The sequence below is a fragment of the Arvicola amphibius genome, chromosome 3 (assembly GCF_903992535.2).
Source record: "Arvicola amphibius chromosome 3, mArvAmp1.2, whole genome shotgun sequence".
In the NCBI taxonomy this organism is placed as follows: Eukaryota; Metazoa; Chordata; class Mammalia; order Rodentia; family Cricetidae; genus Arvicola; species Arvicola amphibius.
This window is the reverse complement of record NC_052049.1, coordinates 121,994,061-122,011,270: the sequence shown is the minus strand read 5'-3', so window position 1 is coordinate 122,011,270 and position 17,210 is coordinate 121,994,061. Positions and strand designations below refer to the sequence as shown.

Here is a 17,210-nt window from a genome sequence, read left to right as displayed (position 1 = left end):
TGACCTCCATCTGAGAGCTGTGGCATGTGCATGCTCACACCCACACATACGTGAGTACATACATACACACACCATACTCACACACACAGATGCACACAAAGCTAAAACTAAGATACATACACACAGATCAAGTTCTGAATAGGTTAATCATAAACAAAAATACACAGTGTGACTTTATTTCCATGAGTTTAAAGTCTTTTAATAATATGAACACTTGCCCCAAATTTCTTTATTATACTTATACAAAAAGATTTACATAGTTTTCAGAAGGTGGCATTCTAGGGCTGACATGATGCTGAGGCTACATGTTGGCACCACATTGAGGAATTGTCAGAAACCTGGGCACGTTGTGGCCCTGTGGGAGGGAGAAGGACACTCGTCTCCTGACAGTCGGGGTTCCAGGACTCCAGCACGCGCTCTTCCTGGAGGATGATTAGCATGGTATTTTTGTTGTAATGATTTTACATTTTTTCAATCAGGGACAGTAACCAGGTTCTCATCTTGCCGTGTGAACTGTAACACAGGTTAATTTTCTAAACTGTGGCTCAGTGAGGCGAGATCAATGGGAATAGTTCCGGGCATCTGAGACATTTCTAAAATGTCTGGGTTTTAGACCTGGGCCGGATTTACTTGGAGAACTCTCAGAGTGTGGTATGGGACTGAACATGAGGGATGCCCAGTGTACGAGGCTATGGGGGCAGTTTGCTCTGGAACTTGGAACACAGCAGCAACTGTGGCTGGAGGGGACCAAGAGATGATGGAGGAGAGGGATTTGTTGTAAAAGATGAAAACCCAGCTGGGAGAAGATTCCCGGATTCTTGCACTCATTAGCTGCTTTCAAAGTAGACCATGTTGGGAGTTCTCAAATGCTGCCCCACCCATCTTCCCTTCCACGTGCCATAAGGGATCAGGCATCACAGGTGTCTAAATTCCTTATGCAGTCGCCCCCGAAGAACAAAAGCCTGAAGCTTCCAACAGAGGAATCTTATCACGCAACAGTCCCATACTGTCTCAACGCCTAACTACCTGAACAGCCCTAGGCAAGGTCCCTCATCCTTTCCCTTCCTACATGTGTCCCTGAGACCCCAGCAAGGGGCCTGCACATGTCTCTCTGACTCTGACAAGGACTGGTACTCACTACACAGTGCTCTATTTTGGTATTTCTAGTTTGGAACCACTGGTCAGTGTTCCTTTCTAAAATCTAACCCCGGATGCAATCCGAGGCAGAGGGTGTTCACTCTGGGGCTGATGTCTCCTCAGATTTATCCATGGCAGTGGCAGGCTCTGCTCTCTCCTGGTGACAACTGGGAGTCTGTGGCTTGTCCAACTACAAGACTGCCGAGTGGGTCTCTGAGAGACCGCTCTCCTCGAGCTTCAGTCCCAAGTTGTCGATCCCGATGCTAGTGACAGGGGGCACGCTGCTCTCCGCTGGCTCTGCCGTGCGTGTCGGGGTGGAACAGTACAAGACGAAGCCCACCATGATGACTGTGAAGGACAGGATGTAGAGCCCTGAAAACTGGGAGGAGAAGACAGACAGTTACATTCCCTCACACAGCATGGTGCTGTGGCCTGTTGCCCACTGTTCTATGAGATCCACCTCCACAGTCTCTTTCTGGATGTTGTCAAAGGAGATGCCAACACCCCCATACCTCCCCCATATGCTGGTGAATACTGGGCTGGGACTACAGCACCTGGCTCGACAGTTAGCTGGATCCTTGGGTCTTTTCTGTTTGTTTGTGACGGGTCTCGTGTAGCCCAGGCAGATCTCAAACTCACAAGGTGGCCAAGGCTGACCATGAATGTCTCATCCTCCCCCTTTGGGCTACCACATATGGTTTATACAGTGCTAGGCATTTGATCTAAAGCTTCATACAGGCTAGATCAATACTCTACCAACTGAGCAACATCCCTGACCAGATCCCTGGGTCTTTGGGAGGAACCTCTTTGCCTTTCTCCATGATGATCCATGGATCAGATTCCATCTGAAAAGCAACCTCAAAATGGGATAATTCTTGACCAGCATGCACATCACAAGAAAGTCCAGCTAATGGTACTGTTAGCCAGCACAGGACCATCTCCTCAGGCTACACCAGTCCAGTGAATTCCATCTGAGCAAATTCAGACATCCAGAACTAAAGAGAGTCAAGACATTCTTTCTTTCTTTTCTTCCTTCCTTCCTTCCTTCCTTCCTTCCTTCCTTCCTTCCTTCCTTCCTTCCTTCCTTCCTTTTTGGTTTTCCAAGTTAGGGTTTCTCTGTAGTTTTGGAGCATGTCCTGGAACTAGCTCTTGTAGACCAGGCTGGCCTCGAACTCACAGAGATCCACCTGCCTCTGCCTTCCGAGTGCTGGGATTAAAGGCGTGCGCCACCACTACCCGGCAGGACATTATTTCTTAGGCAAGTCTGAAGTTCAGTGGAGTAACCAGGGCAAGGACAGCTCAGGGAATGGTTCCCCCAGGTAGCATCTGCTTCCTGTCTCCACAAAGACCAAAACAGAAGGAACCCATGCTGATTGGCACCACAGGATGGAAAGAGTTTTGGGTCCCTAACCTGTTCTCTCTTTTTCCTTCATTTTTACATCTCTTATTTAGCGTGCTGCCCAGCACATCAGTGGCGTTTACTGTTTGCGGGGAGGGATGACTCAGAGACCATTCGAGGGAGTTAAACTTATCTAATGTACCCTCAACTTTTTCTCCCTTTGAGACTGAATCTCATTATGTTACTCAAGTTGGTCTGAACTTCTTAGACTCAGGGAATCCTCCTGCCTCAGTCTCCCAAGTAGCTGAGACTGCACGCTTAGGGCACGGTGCTATTGCACCCTGCTTAGTAAACTTTTAAAATCAGAGCTATGAAAGTTATTCCTGCTTTCTAGGAAGTGTGCATGTGACCACGGGAAAAACCTATAGAGCTTGCTCAGAGTACGTCCTGCTTGCTTTCGCGGGGTTTCCAGTGTCCTGAGAAGCTGTCACTTCTTTGAAACAGACTGAGTGAAGGAGGTTGGTCTCCTGAAGCCTTTCCCCACTTTTAATTTGATCCTTTTCATCGGGATCTGCATGCGAAGTTTCTAGAGACTATTCTATTCAACAGGCACTCCATCAGGATCAAGACGAGAGATGCCAAAGTGTTTAAGAGCTGAAACAGGTTAAGTTTTAAGGAGAATTTAAGCCTCTTTTAAATATTTGTTTGGAGGAAAATATGAGTCAAAGTTATTTTTGGGATTATAATTTTTTAAACCAGTGGCTTACAAGAAACTACACTTAGGGGACAAGGAGGATGGCTCAGGGGTGAGAGGGCTGGCTGTTTAAACATGGGGCTTAAATTCAGATTCCCAGTACATGCAAAACAAAAAACAACAACAACAAAAAAAAAAAAAAAACCAACCTAGGTGTGACCAGGCAGTGGTGGCTCACGTCTTTACTCCCAGCAGTCGGGAGGCAGAGGCAAGCAGATCTCTGTGAGTTCACAGCCAGCCTGGTCTACAGAGCTAGTTCCAGGACAGCCTGGACTACTATACAGAGAAACCCTGTCTCAAAAAAACCAAAAAAATTAAAAAAATAAAAATCTAGGTGTAACCTATAAGTCTGTCATCCCCGCACTGTGGGAACGATGCAGATCCCAGGGGCCCCATGTTCTGTGAGAGACCGTGTCTCAAGGAAATAAGGCACATAGTGTGTGTCCTCCTCTGGCCTCTGCATACACACATGTGCGTACACACACACACACACACACACACACACACACACACACACACACTGCATCTAGAGCTCTGAAGATCATGGTAGAGCTGTCCTTTGCTCTCTGATCTTCAAATGGCCTTTGACCAAAACCAATAAAGCCTGACATCAACATTAGCTGCTAGACATGAAGGGACACGGTGGTCACCCAGTGGCGTTCTCCCATGTTTGCTGTCATATGCCCAACAACAGGACACTAAAAACACCTCTTCATTTTAATGTTAGGAGCAATTAACAAGAAAGTATTTAGGATCTTAGGCTGAAATATTCACGGTTTATAAAACAAAGTATTTGTTATGATTCAAGATATAATGGGTTATGGCAAGTGTACCTTGAACTGGAAGGTTTTATTGTTTTACCTTTATCTCCTCCTGAACAGAAAATAAAAAAGCTAAATTACTAACAATAATACAGTTGGTTAAAAAATAAAAAAAAAGTGGGGCCTGAAAGAAGGTTCAGCAAGTAAAGGTACCTGCAACCCCGGGTCCTAGAAAGCTGAATTCAACCCCGAGACCCACATGATGGAGAGAGAGAACTCCCAAAAGTTGTTTCCTGCCTGACATCTTCAGGTATGCATGTCACATGAGTGTGCACACACAATACATATATGAAATGTAATAATGGTATTTTTGTAATAATGGTTTTTGTTTGTTTGTTTTGTTTCTTTTTGTTTTGTTTCGTTTTTTTTGGGACAGGGTTTCTCTGTAGCTTTGGAGCCTGTTCTGGCACTTGCTCTGTAGACCAGGCTGGCCTCGAACTCACAGAGATCCACCTGCCTCTGCCTCCCGACTGTTGGGATTAAAGGTATGTGCCACCACCACCCAGCTGTAATAATGTCTTTTAAATATAGAGAAAAAAAATGAACAGGTGAGGGAGGTCACAGACAGCCACTCCCCTAGGTTGGAATCCCCTTACAGAGCATCCTTGTCCCGAGAGGGCCATGTGCAGACTCAGCACCAGAGAGCAACACCTTCCCTTAGGAGAAAGGTGGCTGCCTTTAATAACTCCCATAGACATAGACATACATATATGCATACAAAAACAATTCATGAAAGAAGTGGCCGTGGATTTGAGGGAGAGTGGGAAGAGGTATATGGGAGGGCTTGAGGGGAGGAAAGGGAAGAAGGATATATTACAATTATAATCTCAAAAAGTATAATCCAAAACTGGGCCTATTGTAAAAGCCGCTTCTCTGGCCAGATGGTGGTGGCGCATGCCTTTAAGCCCAGCACTTGGGAGGCAGAGGCAGGAGGTTCTCTGTGAATTTGAGGCCAACCTGGTCTATAGAGTGAATTCCAGGTCAGGCTCCAAAGCTACAGAGAAACCCTGACTTGAAAAACAAACAAACAATCAAACAAACAAACAAAAAAAAACCCACTTCTCTGATTCACTTATTCACTTTAACAATTTTGTGTGATGCTATCAATACTCTATAAACACTTCACCAGTGTTAACTGAGAAAGTCCTTCACCAGCAAGTATTCAGAGACAACAGCTGGCTTCCATCCCAGGTCACGATGCAGGGTTAAAGGTTTATACTTGATTCACAGGCGCTTCTGAGAACCCAGTGAGCTTTGCCTATCAATAATTCAGCCAAGCACTGTGAGCTCCTGGCTGCTTGCTCCTGGGGAGAGAATAAATCAGCCCCAAGGATTCCTGTTTGGATATCTGGAAGGAAACCAGGTGGGGTAACACACGTCTGTAATTCTACCACACAGAATGTGGAAACAAGGGGGTCCTGAGTTCAAGGTCATCCTCTTCCACACAGTGAGCTTGAAGCTAGCCTAGACTACGTGAAACCTTATCTCAGAAAACAAAGGAAAACACTACCGCCGAAGATGGAACCATTCCAGCCACACATGCAAGGCGATGTGCCCGTCTCCCCTGCCCTTCCACCAGCTACTCCACACCTTTTGTTCGCGAAAAGAGTGAACAGAAACTCTGAGCAGGCAGCCTAAACTGGGTTGTTTTTCAAGGTCAACAGCAGTTCCTGGGACGCGCATTAGCATTTCTTACAGCTGGGGTTCTCAACCACATGTCAAAGACGGACCCTGCGGTATTACTTCACCAGAAGGGCAATTCTTCTTCCCACCAACTTCTAAGACGCGCACAGTAACCAAATGCGTGACGCCTGTCCAATGAGATTATTGTTAAGAGAAAAAGAAAGTTCTACTTTGAAATCCAGGATCTTCAAGAAACTTGTTTTTGAGCTGGGGATGTTTCTCGGTTGGGAGAGTGCTTGCTCGGTACCCATGAAGCCCTAGGACTCATCCCCAGCGTGCATGATGGAACAGAAGTTGAAGGTCGCCCATCCTCAGCTACCTAGCGAATCTCGGGCCAACCTAAGACACCTGAGACTCTATCTCAAATAAATAAGTAAACTTGTTTTAAGTCCAAAATGTTTTCTTATCTGAACACACTCTATTTCCTTACCTTATACTCAAACAGAAAAAGGCCAAAGAAAAGGCTGTAGAGGTCAGCCGTCAGGATGCCCAGGTTGACGGATGTGGCGCTGGTCACCTTAATCACCAGCGGCATGAAGCTGTACAGGCAAAACATGCAGAGGGCAAACGCCACAAACAGCAGGGCTGGGAAGAAATGGAATAACTCAGGTTAGGAAGAGACAGCAGAAGGCAATGTGCTTAGAGTCTGAACGCCACCCAAAACTCTCTGAGCCTTTGCCAAGCTCTCCACAATGCTTCCCGTTAACAGCCAGCATTCTAAAAAGACTGCAAAGCTTTCCTTAAAAATAATAGTCGTAAAACAACAAGCTGTGAAGATTCAACAGGGAGTCAGATGATCAAGGCCATCAAATCTTCCTTCTGGTGTGACAGAGTCAATAGCCTAAGCTCTCCACAATGCTTCTCTTTAACAGCCAGCATGCTAAAAAGACGGCAAAGCTTTCTCTAAAAATAATAGTCGTAAAATAACAAGCTGTGAAGATCCAACAGAGTCAGACAAGGCCATCAAATCGTCCTTCTGGTGTGACAGAGTCAATAGCCTGTATTACCCTGCAGCACCCACCCTCCCAAGACAAAAAGTTGGCTGTGACATAAAAGCGGGACAAAAGTCAGGTCAACATCACATGTCAAAAAAGAAATCCCTCGCTGGCCTCGTTTGCTTTCATTTGGTTGGTTGTTTGGTTGAATGTGGTATGTTTGACTGATTCACAATATAGTATTTTTAGGACATCAAAGATAGACATTAGATCCACTATATTTTATTCAACCCATTGAATTACATGTTCCAAGACAGAACAATATTATTCTCCACTTTAGGACAGTGCTGACCATGCAGATGACTGCAGGAGCCATATGTCTTGTAAGAAACTTTAACCACATCCTACGCTCAACACAGATGCATACACACTCGCAAACACACAGTCACTCACACACAAACACACACTTATACACACACACACACACACACACATGCACTTTTGGGACATCTAAGATATTTAATTTCCCTGCATTGTCTAAACATGGCATACAATCTTCAGCAATGTTTGTGGACTATTTAACCACTTCCTTACATCATTATGGTTCATATCCTGCTCCCCTAACACTTCCTGCTTTATTTCCACAAATGTCCAAAGACATCAGGAGTGGAGCAGCAAGAGGTAGCCGATGATTACATCCATCCATTGTTCGAGGTTTACGCTCCACACATTGTGTGAAGCCCATGATAAACTTTACAAGTTCAAGGACCTAAGATGTAGATATATTTCCTTAATAGCTAGTGTGACAAAGGTTCTATTCAGAATTCCTAGGAAAGAAAAGCTATTTCTTACACCGATTAAGAATGAATTCTAGAGGCTTATCTACCTACTCTCAGAGCAAGCCATGATCACTAGTGTCTGTTCCCAAAGTTACAAAAATAAGATTAAAATGAAGTGTTCATGTCTTGGTGTACATTTTTGTCAGCTAAAGGACAGAATACTGATTGGATTTTAAAAGTCATCATACATACCGATTTTCCAGTCCCAGGGAATCCTGGCAATGTCCTTATATTCCACAATCAATCTAAGATCAAAACAAGAGGCTATGTAAAGATCCACATGTTAATTTTTCTTATTGTATAGGATGTTTAGCTGTTGTAATTCAGCTAAGTAAAGAGTTATGTTGTTTTACTTTTTCCTTGGAATATAAAATTATCTAGACAGGCATGTGGCTCATACTTGTAATCCCAGAACTCAGGAGGCTGGGGCAGAAGGAATGCCATGAAGCTGGGCAACATAGTGACTAGCCTGAGCTACATTTTAAGATCTTGTCTCAATAACCAAACAAATGTAGTAATAAAAATAAATAATAGAATCCTCTATTAGACTTTTCTCAAGTGACTGATTTCAAATGTGCTCTTGGGTTAAACAAATATTAGTAGTTAGAGAAAGTAATTATCTCTCAAATATTTTCTCATTAAAAGTCATTTTTAGAAAAAATCATTTTTAGATTCATTGTATGTGTATGAGTGTTTAGCCTGCATGTATGTCTGTACACCATGTGTTTGCTAGTGCCCGTGGAGGTCAGAAGAGGGAGTCAAGCCCCTGGGACTGGAGTTGTGAGCCATAACATGGGTGCTGGGAACTGATCCTCTGGGGGCCTCTGGCAAAACGGCAAGAGACTGCTGAGCCATTTCTCTAGGCCCTATTTTCTAAATTTCAAAAAAATTCAAGTTTGCATGTTAAGTAATGGGTTTCATTTTGCTATTTTATTTTTATTATATTTTATTTCAAGTCAGGTCATCAGACTTGGCAGCAAGCATCCTTACCTATCAAAGCATTTTGCTGGCCCTTCGTTTCGACATATTTCACATGTATCATTATACTTTGCTGTAATTCATACCCCCAACTGTCCTGCCCCTACTCCTATACGCGTTCATTTTGTTTTAATGAAAAACTTCAGATTCTCACAGCTGTATGCCACTGATAATTGTTCCAAACAGGCCCACCATTCCTAAAAACTCCTGTCTGCTCAGCTTCTTCACAATGTACTCTTCACACGCGTTAGACACAGCATACAAGGAAGCCCCAAGCAGGACCAAGATGTCACCAATCAGAACATCATTCCCTACAGGGCAGTGAGACACAAAAAGAAAAGTGTTGTCAACAGGTCAGTCACCAAACTCTGTTCATTTGAATAAAACTTTATTTAATCCTACTTTCTATAAGTTTAAAGGCTCTTGTCCTTACTGTCTGGCAGAAAACTGCTATGATTTTCACATTCTGACTACCTGGGAAACCAACAGACTGGAGGAGGGTGCAATATACCATCATGAAAGAAAGCCATTCAAAAACATGACAAATTCATGGACTGTATTGAATGCTTTTTTTTTCTTTTTTTCTTTTCTTTTTAGAACTCTAGGAAAGAATGCTTGGTAAGGGGAGTGACTTTATCTTGATTTAAGGAGACACTGAAGTTGCCTCGGAGACTGGATAAATTCATACCTGGTTTAGCATCAATGTTTTCTATTGAAATATACCAAAGAATTCAGAACAGCAGAGTAATTTTAAAAAGTTTGCAGCCAAGTCTCTTTTTTATAATAACAAAGCACCACTGAGTGTGGTGGCGCAGGTAATGTTGTCCCACAGTGATTGGGGTTGAAGAAGAATCTTGTGTTCAAGGAAAGGAGGAAGGGATAAAGAAAGAGAGTATGGGAGGAAGGAAAGGATGGAAAAGAAGGAAGGAAGGGGAAGGGAAGGAAAAAGAGAAGAAACGAAGAAAAAAAGGAAGAAAAACAAACAGAAAGAATGACATAAAAAGGAGAGAAAAAGAGCTGGCTCAAGAACACAGGGTTTTGGAGTAACTAATCCAAAATGTCTGATGCAAAAGATGATTTCTACAATATATTTAAAATGACATTTTAGTTAATGCTTAAATGGGAAAATGCAATTAAATGGAAAAAGTAATCACCAAACAAAATACTCAGCAGCAAGTGAGCAGCACTCTCCAGGAAGAGCAGTGTGCTCTGAGGAAGTGTGTCAGCAAACCCCACTGATGAGAAGCCAGCCCGGCACGTGGGATCGCGCTTGCCCACAGCACGGACCCTTGCTCGCCTTCAGAAGAGTTCTCCCACCACCCACTTTCTGTCAGTGTAACTTTGCCAGACTGAAAACATGAACGGATGCACTCCCGTGGCTGAGCAAGTGACACACCTCACCTGAGTTATCTTCTCTCCCTGCTAATATATCAGCACCGACCATGGTCCCTACACCCAGCAGACAGACAAACACGGCAACGAAGTGGATCACTTTGTATCTTGCACGGAGAATAAACCAGGAGAGAGCCATCAACACAGGAATCCCAAAGCAATCCAAGAGCTGCAGGGAAGGAAAGCAAGCGGCTTCAAACATCTCGGCAGCTTGAAACAAAGAGGCATAATTGAGTAGTGTAACGTGAGGACCTGCTTGTTGGGGTTTCTGTCCTGCCCAGTTCCCACAGCCAGTAAATCCCAAAGAAAATACACAGAAGTCTATAGTAATAATAAAACTGATTGGCCCATTAGCTCAGGCTTTGTATTAGTTCTTATGTTAACCCATTATTCTTATCTGTTAGCCACATAGCTCAGTACCTTTTTCAGCAGGGTAGGTCACATCCTGTTTCTTTGGTGTCTAGACAGGACTAATGATAGAATGGGCTTCCTCCTTCCCAGAATACTCCTCTTCTCATTGCCCCGCTGCTATTTCCTGTCTGGTTGTCCCGCCTATACTTCCTGCCTGGCTACTGGCCAATAAGCATTTATTTAAAACATAACTGACAGAATACAGAATTGACCCACACCAGAGTAGTATCAGGAGGAAGTACTTATGGGATTACAGCTGACCCTGTCGTACAAGTGCTTTACCTGAGCTAACTTGTCGATCCTCATAGTAACTCTCAGATTGGAATTGCAAACCTATTTTGGATACACACACAAAACCCCAAAGGCTAAAGAGAGATTAATTGTCCCAAATCATACAGTTAAAAGTCAGGCTGGGGGTGTAGCTCAGTTGGGAGGGTGCTTACCGAGCAGGAAAAAAAGCCCTGAGTTTGATCTCTAGTATCACCTAAAACCAGTACCTTGGAGGTAGAGGCGGGAGGATTAGAAGTTCAAGGTTATTGTTGGCTAGCTAGTGAATTCTAGACCAGCCTTGGTTACATGAGACCTGTCTCGAGACTCAAGGGCTGTCTATTCATTTTGTCCAGGAGCCTCTACATTCCCGCCTGTGTTTATTCTTAAATTCAGGAGAGAGGGTCTCCTTCCAGTACCTCCATTTACACAGTCAACAGGCATCATTTACTAAGCATGCTCAGTGTCCTAGACTCTCTAAGAGGGTTTGTGTATTCATCTCAGTGATACAGCACTTGCCCAGCAGGCACAGGGCCGTGTGTGTGTGCGTGTGTGTGTGTGTGTGTGTGAGAGAGAGAGAGAGTTTATGTCTATATGTTTGTCTGCGTGTGTTTGTGTCTGTGTGTACATATCTGTGTGTATGAGTGAGTGTGAACATGAGTGTGTCTATGTGTGTGAATGTGTCTGTGTGTCTGTATCTGTGTGTGTACATCAAAAAAAGGAGCTGGGAATACGGCGTTGAACAAGACAGATGTAAGTTCCAGCCTGAGAAGCACACAATAAACTGGACTGATATAAAATTAGAAGTCACAAAGTCCAACATTTAATTGAAAGTGAGCAAAGTGCTACCAAGTGCAGGCTACTCTGAGGGAACAAACAGGCACCATCTCCCTGACAGAGTTCAGTTCTTCCGTGTGAGATGAATGCTTGCTCCCAGCATAGATCCCTATTCATCAATTTAGCACATGTTCCTCCATCATTTGGGTCCATAAGATACTTGCTATGCTCCTCATTCTGCCCATTTGATCAAATGGGGACTAAGGGTGCTTAAACTATAGTGAATCCAAAATCAATGGTAAGATAAGAAAGAATAGAGAATTCACTTACTCAGTTCTTAATTTGACGTGTGTGTGTGTGAATTCAAAGATTAAAATATATTGAAATTTTTTAAATTTGTGTGGGGGGGAGTAGGTGGGCATGAAGGCCAGAAGAGGGTGGTGAGTCTCCTGGAGCTGAGTTGCAAGTGATTGTGAACCACCTAATGTGCACACTGGAAACAATGCCAGTTAGTTGCAAGGGCAGCAAGCGCTCCTAACCACAGAGTGCTCCAACTGGTCTCTCCAACTCCTGAAGGATAATTCTTGATGTCTTAAAGTATATTCAGGAATAAAGCGTAAATGTACGCCATACACTAATTATAGTCCTAAAACTGCTACTCTATCGCTCACTCTGCAGGGTTTGAAGTTTGTCCCTGGTTCTCTTCACACTTGTCAAGTCATGGGCAAGTCAGTCAGCGCCTTAAACCTCAAGAAGTCCGTGGGTTCCTGACTAAAGCAATTTATTGCCTGTTTTCACAGGTATGCCAGCATACCTCCATTATGGGCCCTGGCCATGCTTCTGTGGGCCTGTCTGAACAAACCACCAAGCAATGTCCTGGAAAATACCAGGGGAAGCCAGCCAGGATGGCTTAACACGGTCTAAACTGTATTTCTTAGAGAGAGAGAGAGAGAGAGAGAGAGAGAGAGAGAGAGAGAGAGAGAGAGAGAGAGAGAGAGAGAGAGAGAGAGAGAGGGAGGGCAGGCCCACTCTAAAAACCATCACGGGAGACTTCCTACCCACAAAGTGTATCTTCATATCACACCTAAATTCAGTCTATCTCTAAGAATCCTTGGTGGGACATGACTATGAGGGGGTTGCTTATGTCATGGAAAGAACCACAGAGGCTTCAGCCCCAACCCTGTCACTGAGTGATCTCCAGCCAGCCAGACCCTGAGCCAAAATACAAATACCTGGAGCAGATCCTATGATCTCAGGTCCCACCCATTCTGAAATGCCACCGTGTCTTGTCTGACACCTGTCACCTTGGGCCATGTATCTACAGACCCTTGCCTAGCATGCATACTGCCTTGGCTTCAATCCCTAGCTAGTGCTGCAGAAAAGGAATGTGGCAGTATATACCTGTAATCACAGCACTTGGGAGGTGGAGGCAAGAAGACCAGAAGTTCTGGATCATCCTTAGCTACAACAGAGACCAACCTGCAATACACAAGACCCTGTCTTAAAAAGATTTTTTTTGAAGCTATAGAAACAGTAACTCCCCCCTGTAATCCTAGCACTCGGTGCCAAGAGGCTAACACAGGAGTGTGCACTCGGTACATGGTGAGTACCAGGCTATCCAGAACTACACAGAGAAACAAAAGAGATGCAAAATCACTGAACTCTGAAGTCTAACTCTGGCAGTGGTATATCTCACTTTCACCTTCATTTATAGAACATTTGGCTGTCAAGGCAGGACAGTGACATGTCCCATCCTTTGCTAACACTAAGACAGCTGAACTCGGTCTTCTCAACCCTACTGCTACGAAGGATCATTTCCTTTCGACACAGCAAGACTAAACCCAACAATGAGCTGGCGAGATGGCCCAGTGGGTGGAGGTATTTGCTGAGCAAGCTTGGAGGCCCAAGTTCAATCCCCAGAACCCATGGAAAGGTGGATGGAAAGAACTGACTCCACGGAGTGGGCACCTGACCTCCACACACACTAATAATAACATAATTTTTAAATTAAATCTATGAAGAAATAGGGACAAGCGCTTCACCGTTGTTGCCACCTCTCCCTGATGTGTCCAGTAGAGGCTCCTTCAGTGGCTCCTACGTCCTGATTGGCTTCCAAACCTCCAGCTCTGCAGTACGGAAACCATACTTACGTCTGTGTTTGAGCCAAACACACAACAGAACTGTCAGCATCACAACAACAAGTGCCAGCTAAATATTTACCCTCATTTTTGCTCGGCACTGTTCTAATCTGCTACAGTGTGAGCAGCCTGGGAAGTGATTAACGTGTATACGCTGTCAGCAGTTTCAGGAAACGTGGCTCAGCAGCACATATGCTGTGCTGGAAAACACCTATCATCCACCTGTGTTTCGGGCTTCTTCAAATGCACAGGCTTCCAATAAAACCAGATGAACATATAGGAGTACACGTTCTCCTCTAGGAAGCATAAAACCCGAAACGTTCAAACTCCCTCTTACCTGGACGCTGGTCAGAGTTGTGTACTGGTATGCTCTGACAATCAGATAATTGGCTTCCACGTCGGCAAGCCCCAGGAGAATGTATTTCCACCATTTTCTTCTCAAAATCTCTAAAAGGTTATCACTGCCTGGTTGAAAGAAAGCTGGGTGAGGACACAGTACACATGACACGACACATTTCAATCCGCAGAGCGGAAAATCAAAGCAAGGGACTGCGGTGTTTTTCAAGTGTGGCTTGTCCTAACCCCAACCACCCAGAGCCAGACATCGGAACCATCACCATCAGGTTTGTCTCGTATGAAGCTGGAAACTATGCAGCTATGCGAGGAGAACAGTAGGAAGGGAGCTGGAGACAAACAGAAACATGCATACGATATTCAGAGCTGGGGTGTAGCTCAGCTGGTAGAGTGCTTGCCTAGCATGTATACATGCCCAGCACCACGTAAACCCAGCATGACACACATATGTAATCAGGAGGTGGAAATGAGAGGACCAGCAGGTCTAGGTCACCCTTGGCTACACAGGGAATTTAAGGCCAGCATGAGATACATAAGGCCCTGACTCAGACAATAATAACAAATAACTTATTTATGAACATGCCTGAAGCCATTTATGACAAGCCACAGAGTGTTCTGGAAAAGTGTCATGTTTTGACAAACTAATTGGTTACTGAACCCCCTAGCATGGGTTTCTTTGAAGGAAACACAGCAAGGTCATTCTTTAGAAAGAGATGTACCTTTCAAGTGCAGCTGAAGCTGGTGATAAGCTTAGGGAATGTTTTTAGGGGCACCATTGACAAATGCTTTCTAACCACCCCCACACCGCACAATTCTACCACTTTAAATTAACTAGAATTTACCCGTCTCTGGATAAACAGGAGGCAAAGAGTTCACACATATGTTGGGGAGGCTTTGTGGTAAAATAATCTATAAAGAAATATTGGGTGTGGTGGTAAAAGCCTTTAATCCCAGCACTCGGTAGGTAGAGGAGGGTGAGTTCAAAGCCAACTTGGTCTACATGAGGGAGCTCCAAATCAGCCAGGGCTGTATAGTTGAAGCCCTATCTCAAAAAAAAAAAAAACCCACAAAAAACAGCAACAGAAAGAGAGACTGAGGGAGGGATGGAGGGAAGGATGGAGGGAGGGAGGGATGGAGGGAGGGAGGGAAGGAGGGAGGGAGGGAGGGATGGAGGGAGGGAGGGAAGGAGGGAGGGAGGGAGGGAAGGAGGAAAGGAAGGAGAGAGAGAAAGAAGGGAGGAAAGAAAGAGAGGGAGGGAGGGAGGGAGAGAGGGAGAGAGGGAGGGGAGGAAGGAAAGCACTGAGAATCACAATTATGGTAGTTAGTACAGTCAGCCTGACAAGAACTAGAATCACCTAAGAGACAGACCTCCAGGCTCCACGCCTACCCACCATGATAGGCTGTCCCCTTGAACTGTGAGCCAGAGTAAACCTTTCTCCCTTAAGCTGCATTTGGCAGACATTTAATCACAGACATGAAATCCATACCATAGCCGAATAGCTATCGCTTCTTGGCATCTTGGCTAAGATCAAGTATAGTAACTAACTTACGAAGAATAAGGTTTTAAAAATGCCAATTATTAGATATTGGTGGTTTTATTTATTTAGTGATTCACTTAAAGCGCTGTTATACTGCCTATTGTCAAGCATGACTTCACTTGGTACCTGGAACAGAGTAATCAGGACAAATCGCTAAACAAAGGTCGTTGCCCCTAACAACCTGCTGACGGACCACATACGTTTCTGTAAAACTGTGTTTGCTTCTAAAACCTTGTGGTTTTAGAGTATAAAATGAGAATACAAACCGGACCCAGCATTGAAGCCTTTCAGGAACCGTCCTGGCTTCGGTCCACTGGGGACATCTCCTCTCCTCCCGAGTGTTTATTCCAGAAAGATTCCCGCAACATAACTACCACTGAAACCCAGTTACCAAGAACGTTCTGAAAACTCAGAGCTGGTATTCTCAACACATGACAGAAAAGCACGTGACAGCCATGGCTTCGAGGGACCACACTGATGTATTTGTGAATGACACTGACTTCCTGAAGGCAAGGAGCCTCCCAGAAAGCAGAGCCCAGAGCTACCATTCATTTGCTAGTTCTGCTCACCCCACTGCCCTAGAGATCTTGCCAACTGTCATACTTTAACAAGTTCCTCTAATCTCACAACTGGCTCTTATCTCCTACAGTGGTGATAATAATTAACAGTAATGAGGTTAATAGGCAGGTCTGGTGGCTATAATCCCAGCTCCTCAGGAGCTGAAAAGAACAACCTGCCAAGATCTTGCCTCAAGATTAAGATTTACAAAGGGCTGGAGAGATGGCCCAGTGGTTAAAGCACATGCTGTACAATCATGAGGATCAGAGTTCAGATCTCAGAATCTGTGGAAGAAACTGGCATCCGGCACACACCTATAACCGCAGGTCCAAAGTAAGTGGGGATCTCTGGGGCTTGCTGACTTCCAACCTAGCTGAAGAAAACATAGTTCTAAGTTTCGGGAGACCCTGCCTCGAAGAAACAAGGGAGTATTGGAAGAGGACACCCAATGCCTTCCTCTGGCCTCTATGCATACCCCAACACACATGCATACATAGACTCACATGGATACATAAACATATGTAATAAATAAATAAATAAAATTTAAAATATGCAAAGAGAGGATTGAAGACAATACCATAGGTTCAACCCCCTAGTACCACAAAACAAAGTTATTAATCTTGCCACATAGAAACAACACTGATTCCTTTAGGGAGTAGCAAGATAGTAGTGGTTTTAAATGATGGAAATAGAAGTCCTGCACCCGCCAGGTCAGTTTAGGTCACGCACACACTTAAACATATCACATGCAAACATGTATACACACACGCATCACACATACACATGCAACAAAGGTTTTAAGGAAAATCACGAACATTTGTGGAGCAGATGGCTCCCACTTTTGACATACCAGATCGAAACGCCAGCATCACCGTGTAGACCAGGAACAGCAGGCAGTAGTTGATGAAGCTCTGAAGCATGGGCGTGTTCACTCGGTACTTTTCTGCCAAATACTGGCTGGTGATGGCTGTGCCACAAATACATAAGGACAGCATCTGACCCAGAGCTATGGTCTTCAGAATATCCCTGGAAAATAGAGGGGTAGCTCAGGTCGACTTGCAAGAATTTGGAGCTCACACATACGCATACTTTTTGCTATAAACACAATATGAATTATTCTAAATTTTATTCTCACAACTGTTCTAAATAGTTATTCTTTATATCTTTGTGCATATGTGTACAATGTGTAACCATTCTTTATTTCTTTGTGCATATGTGCACAATGTGTGTGACGTATCTGTATGTGTATATGTGTACAATGTGTAATTATTCATTTCTTTGTGTTATGT

The 17,210-nt window shown here is 44.3% G+C and overlaps 1 protein-coding gene across 1 annotated transcript in view; it reads right to left on the bottom strand.

Annotated features, from left to right (window-relative positions):
• Positions 1-313: 313 nt before the first annotated feature.
• Positions 314-17,210, bottom strand: part of Slc35f2 (solute carrier family 35 member F2) — a 44,969-nt gene continuing 28,072 nt past the window's right edge. The window contains exons 2-8 of the mRNA XM_038323630.2: positions 16,772-16,947; positions 13,809-13,936; positions 9,888-10,047; positions 8,641-8,797; positions 7,701-7,753; positions 6,165-6,319; positions 314-1,516 (exon numbers count right to left, since the gene is read on the bottom strand). Of these exons, the coding sequence (XP_038179558.1) occupies positions 1,328-1,516; positions 6,165-6,319; positions 7,701-7,753; positions 8,641-8,797; positions 9,888-10,047; positions 13,809-13,936; positions 16,772-16,947 (1,018 nt within the window). The 3' untranslated portion in view covers positions 314-1,327. The remainder of the gene's footprint in view (positions 1,517-6,164; positions 6,320-7,700; positions 7,754-8,640; positions 8,798-9,887; positions 10,048-13,808; positions 13,937-16,771; positions 16,948-17,210) is intronic.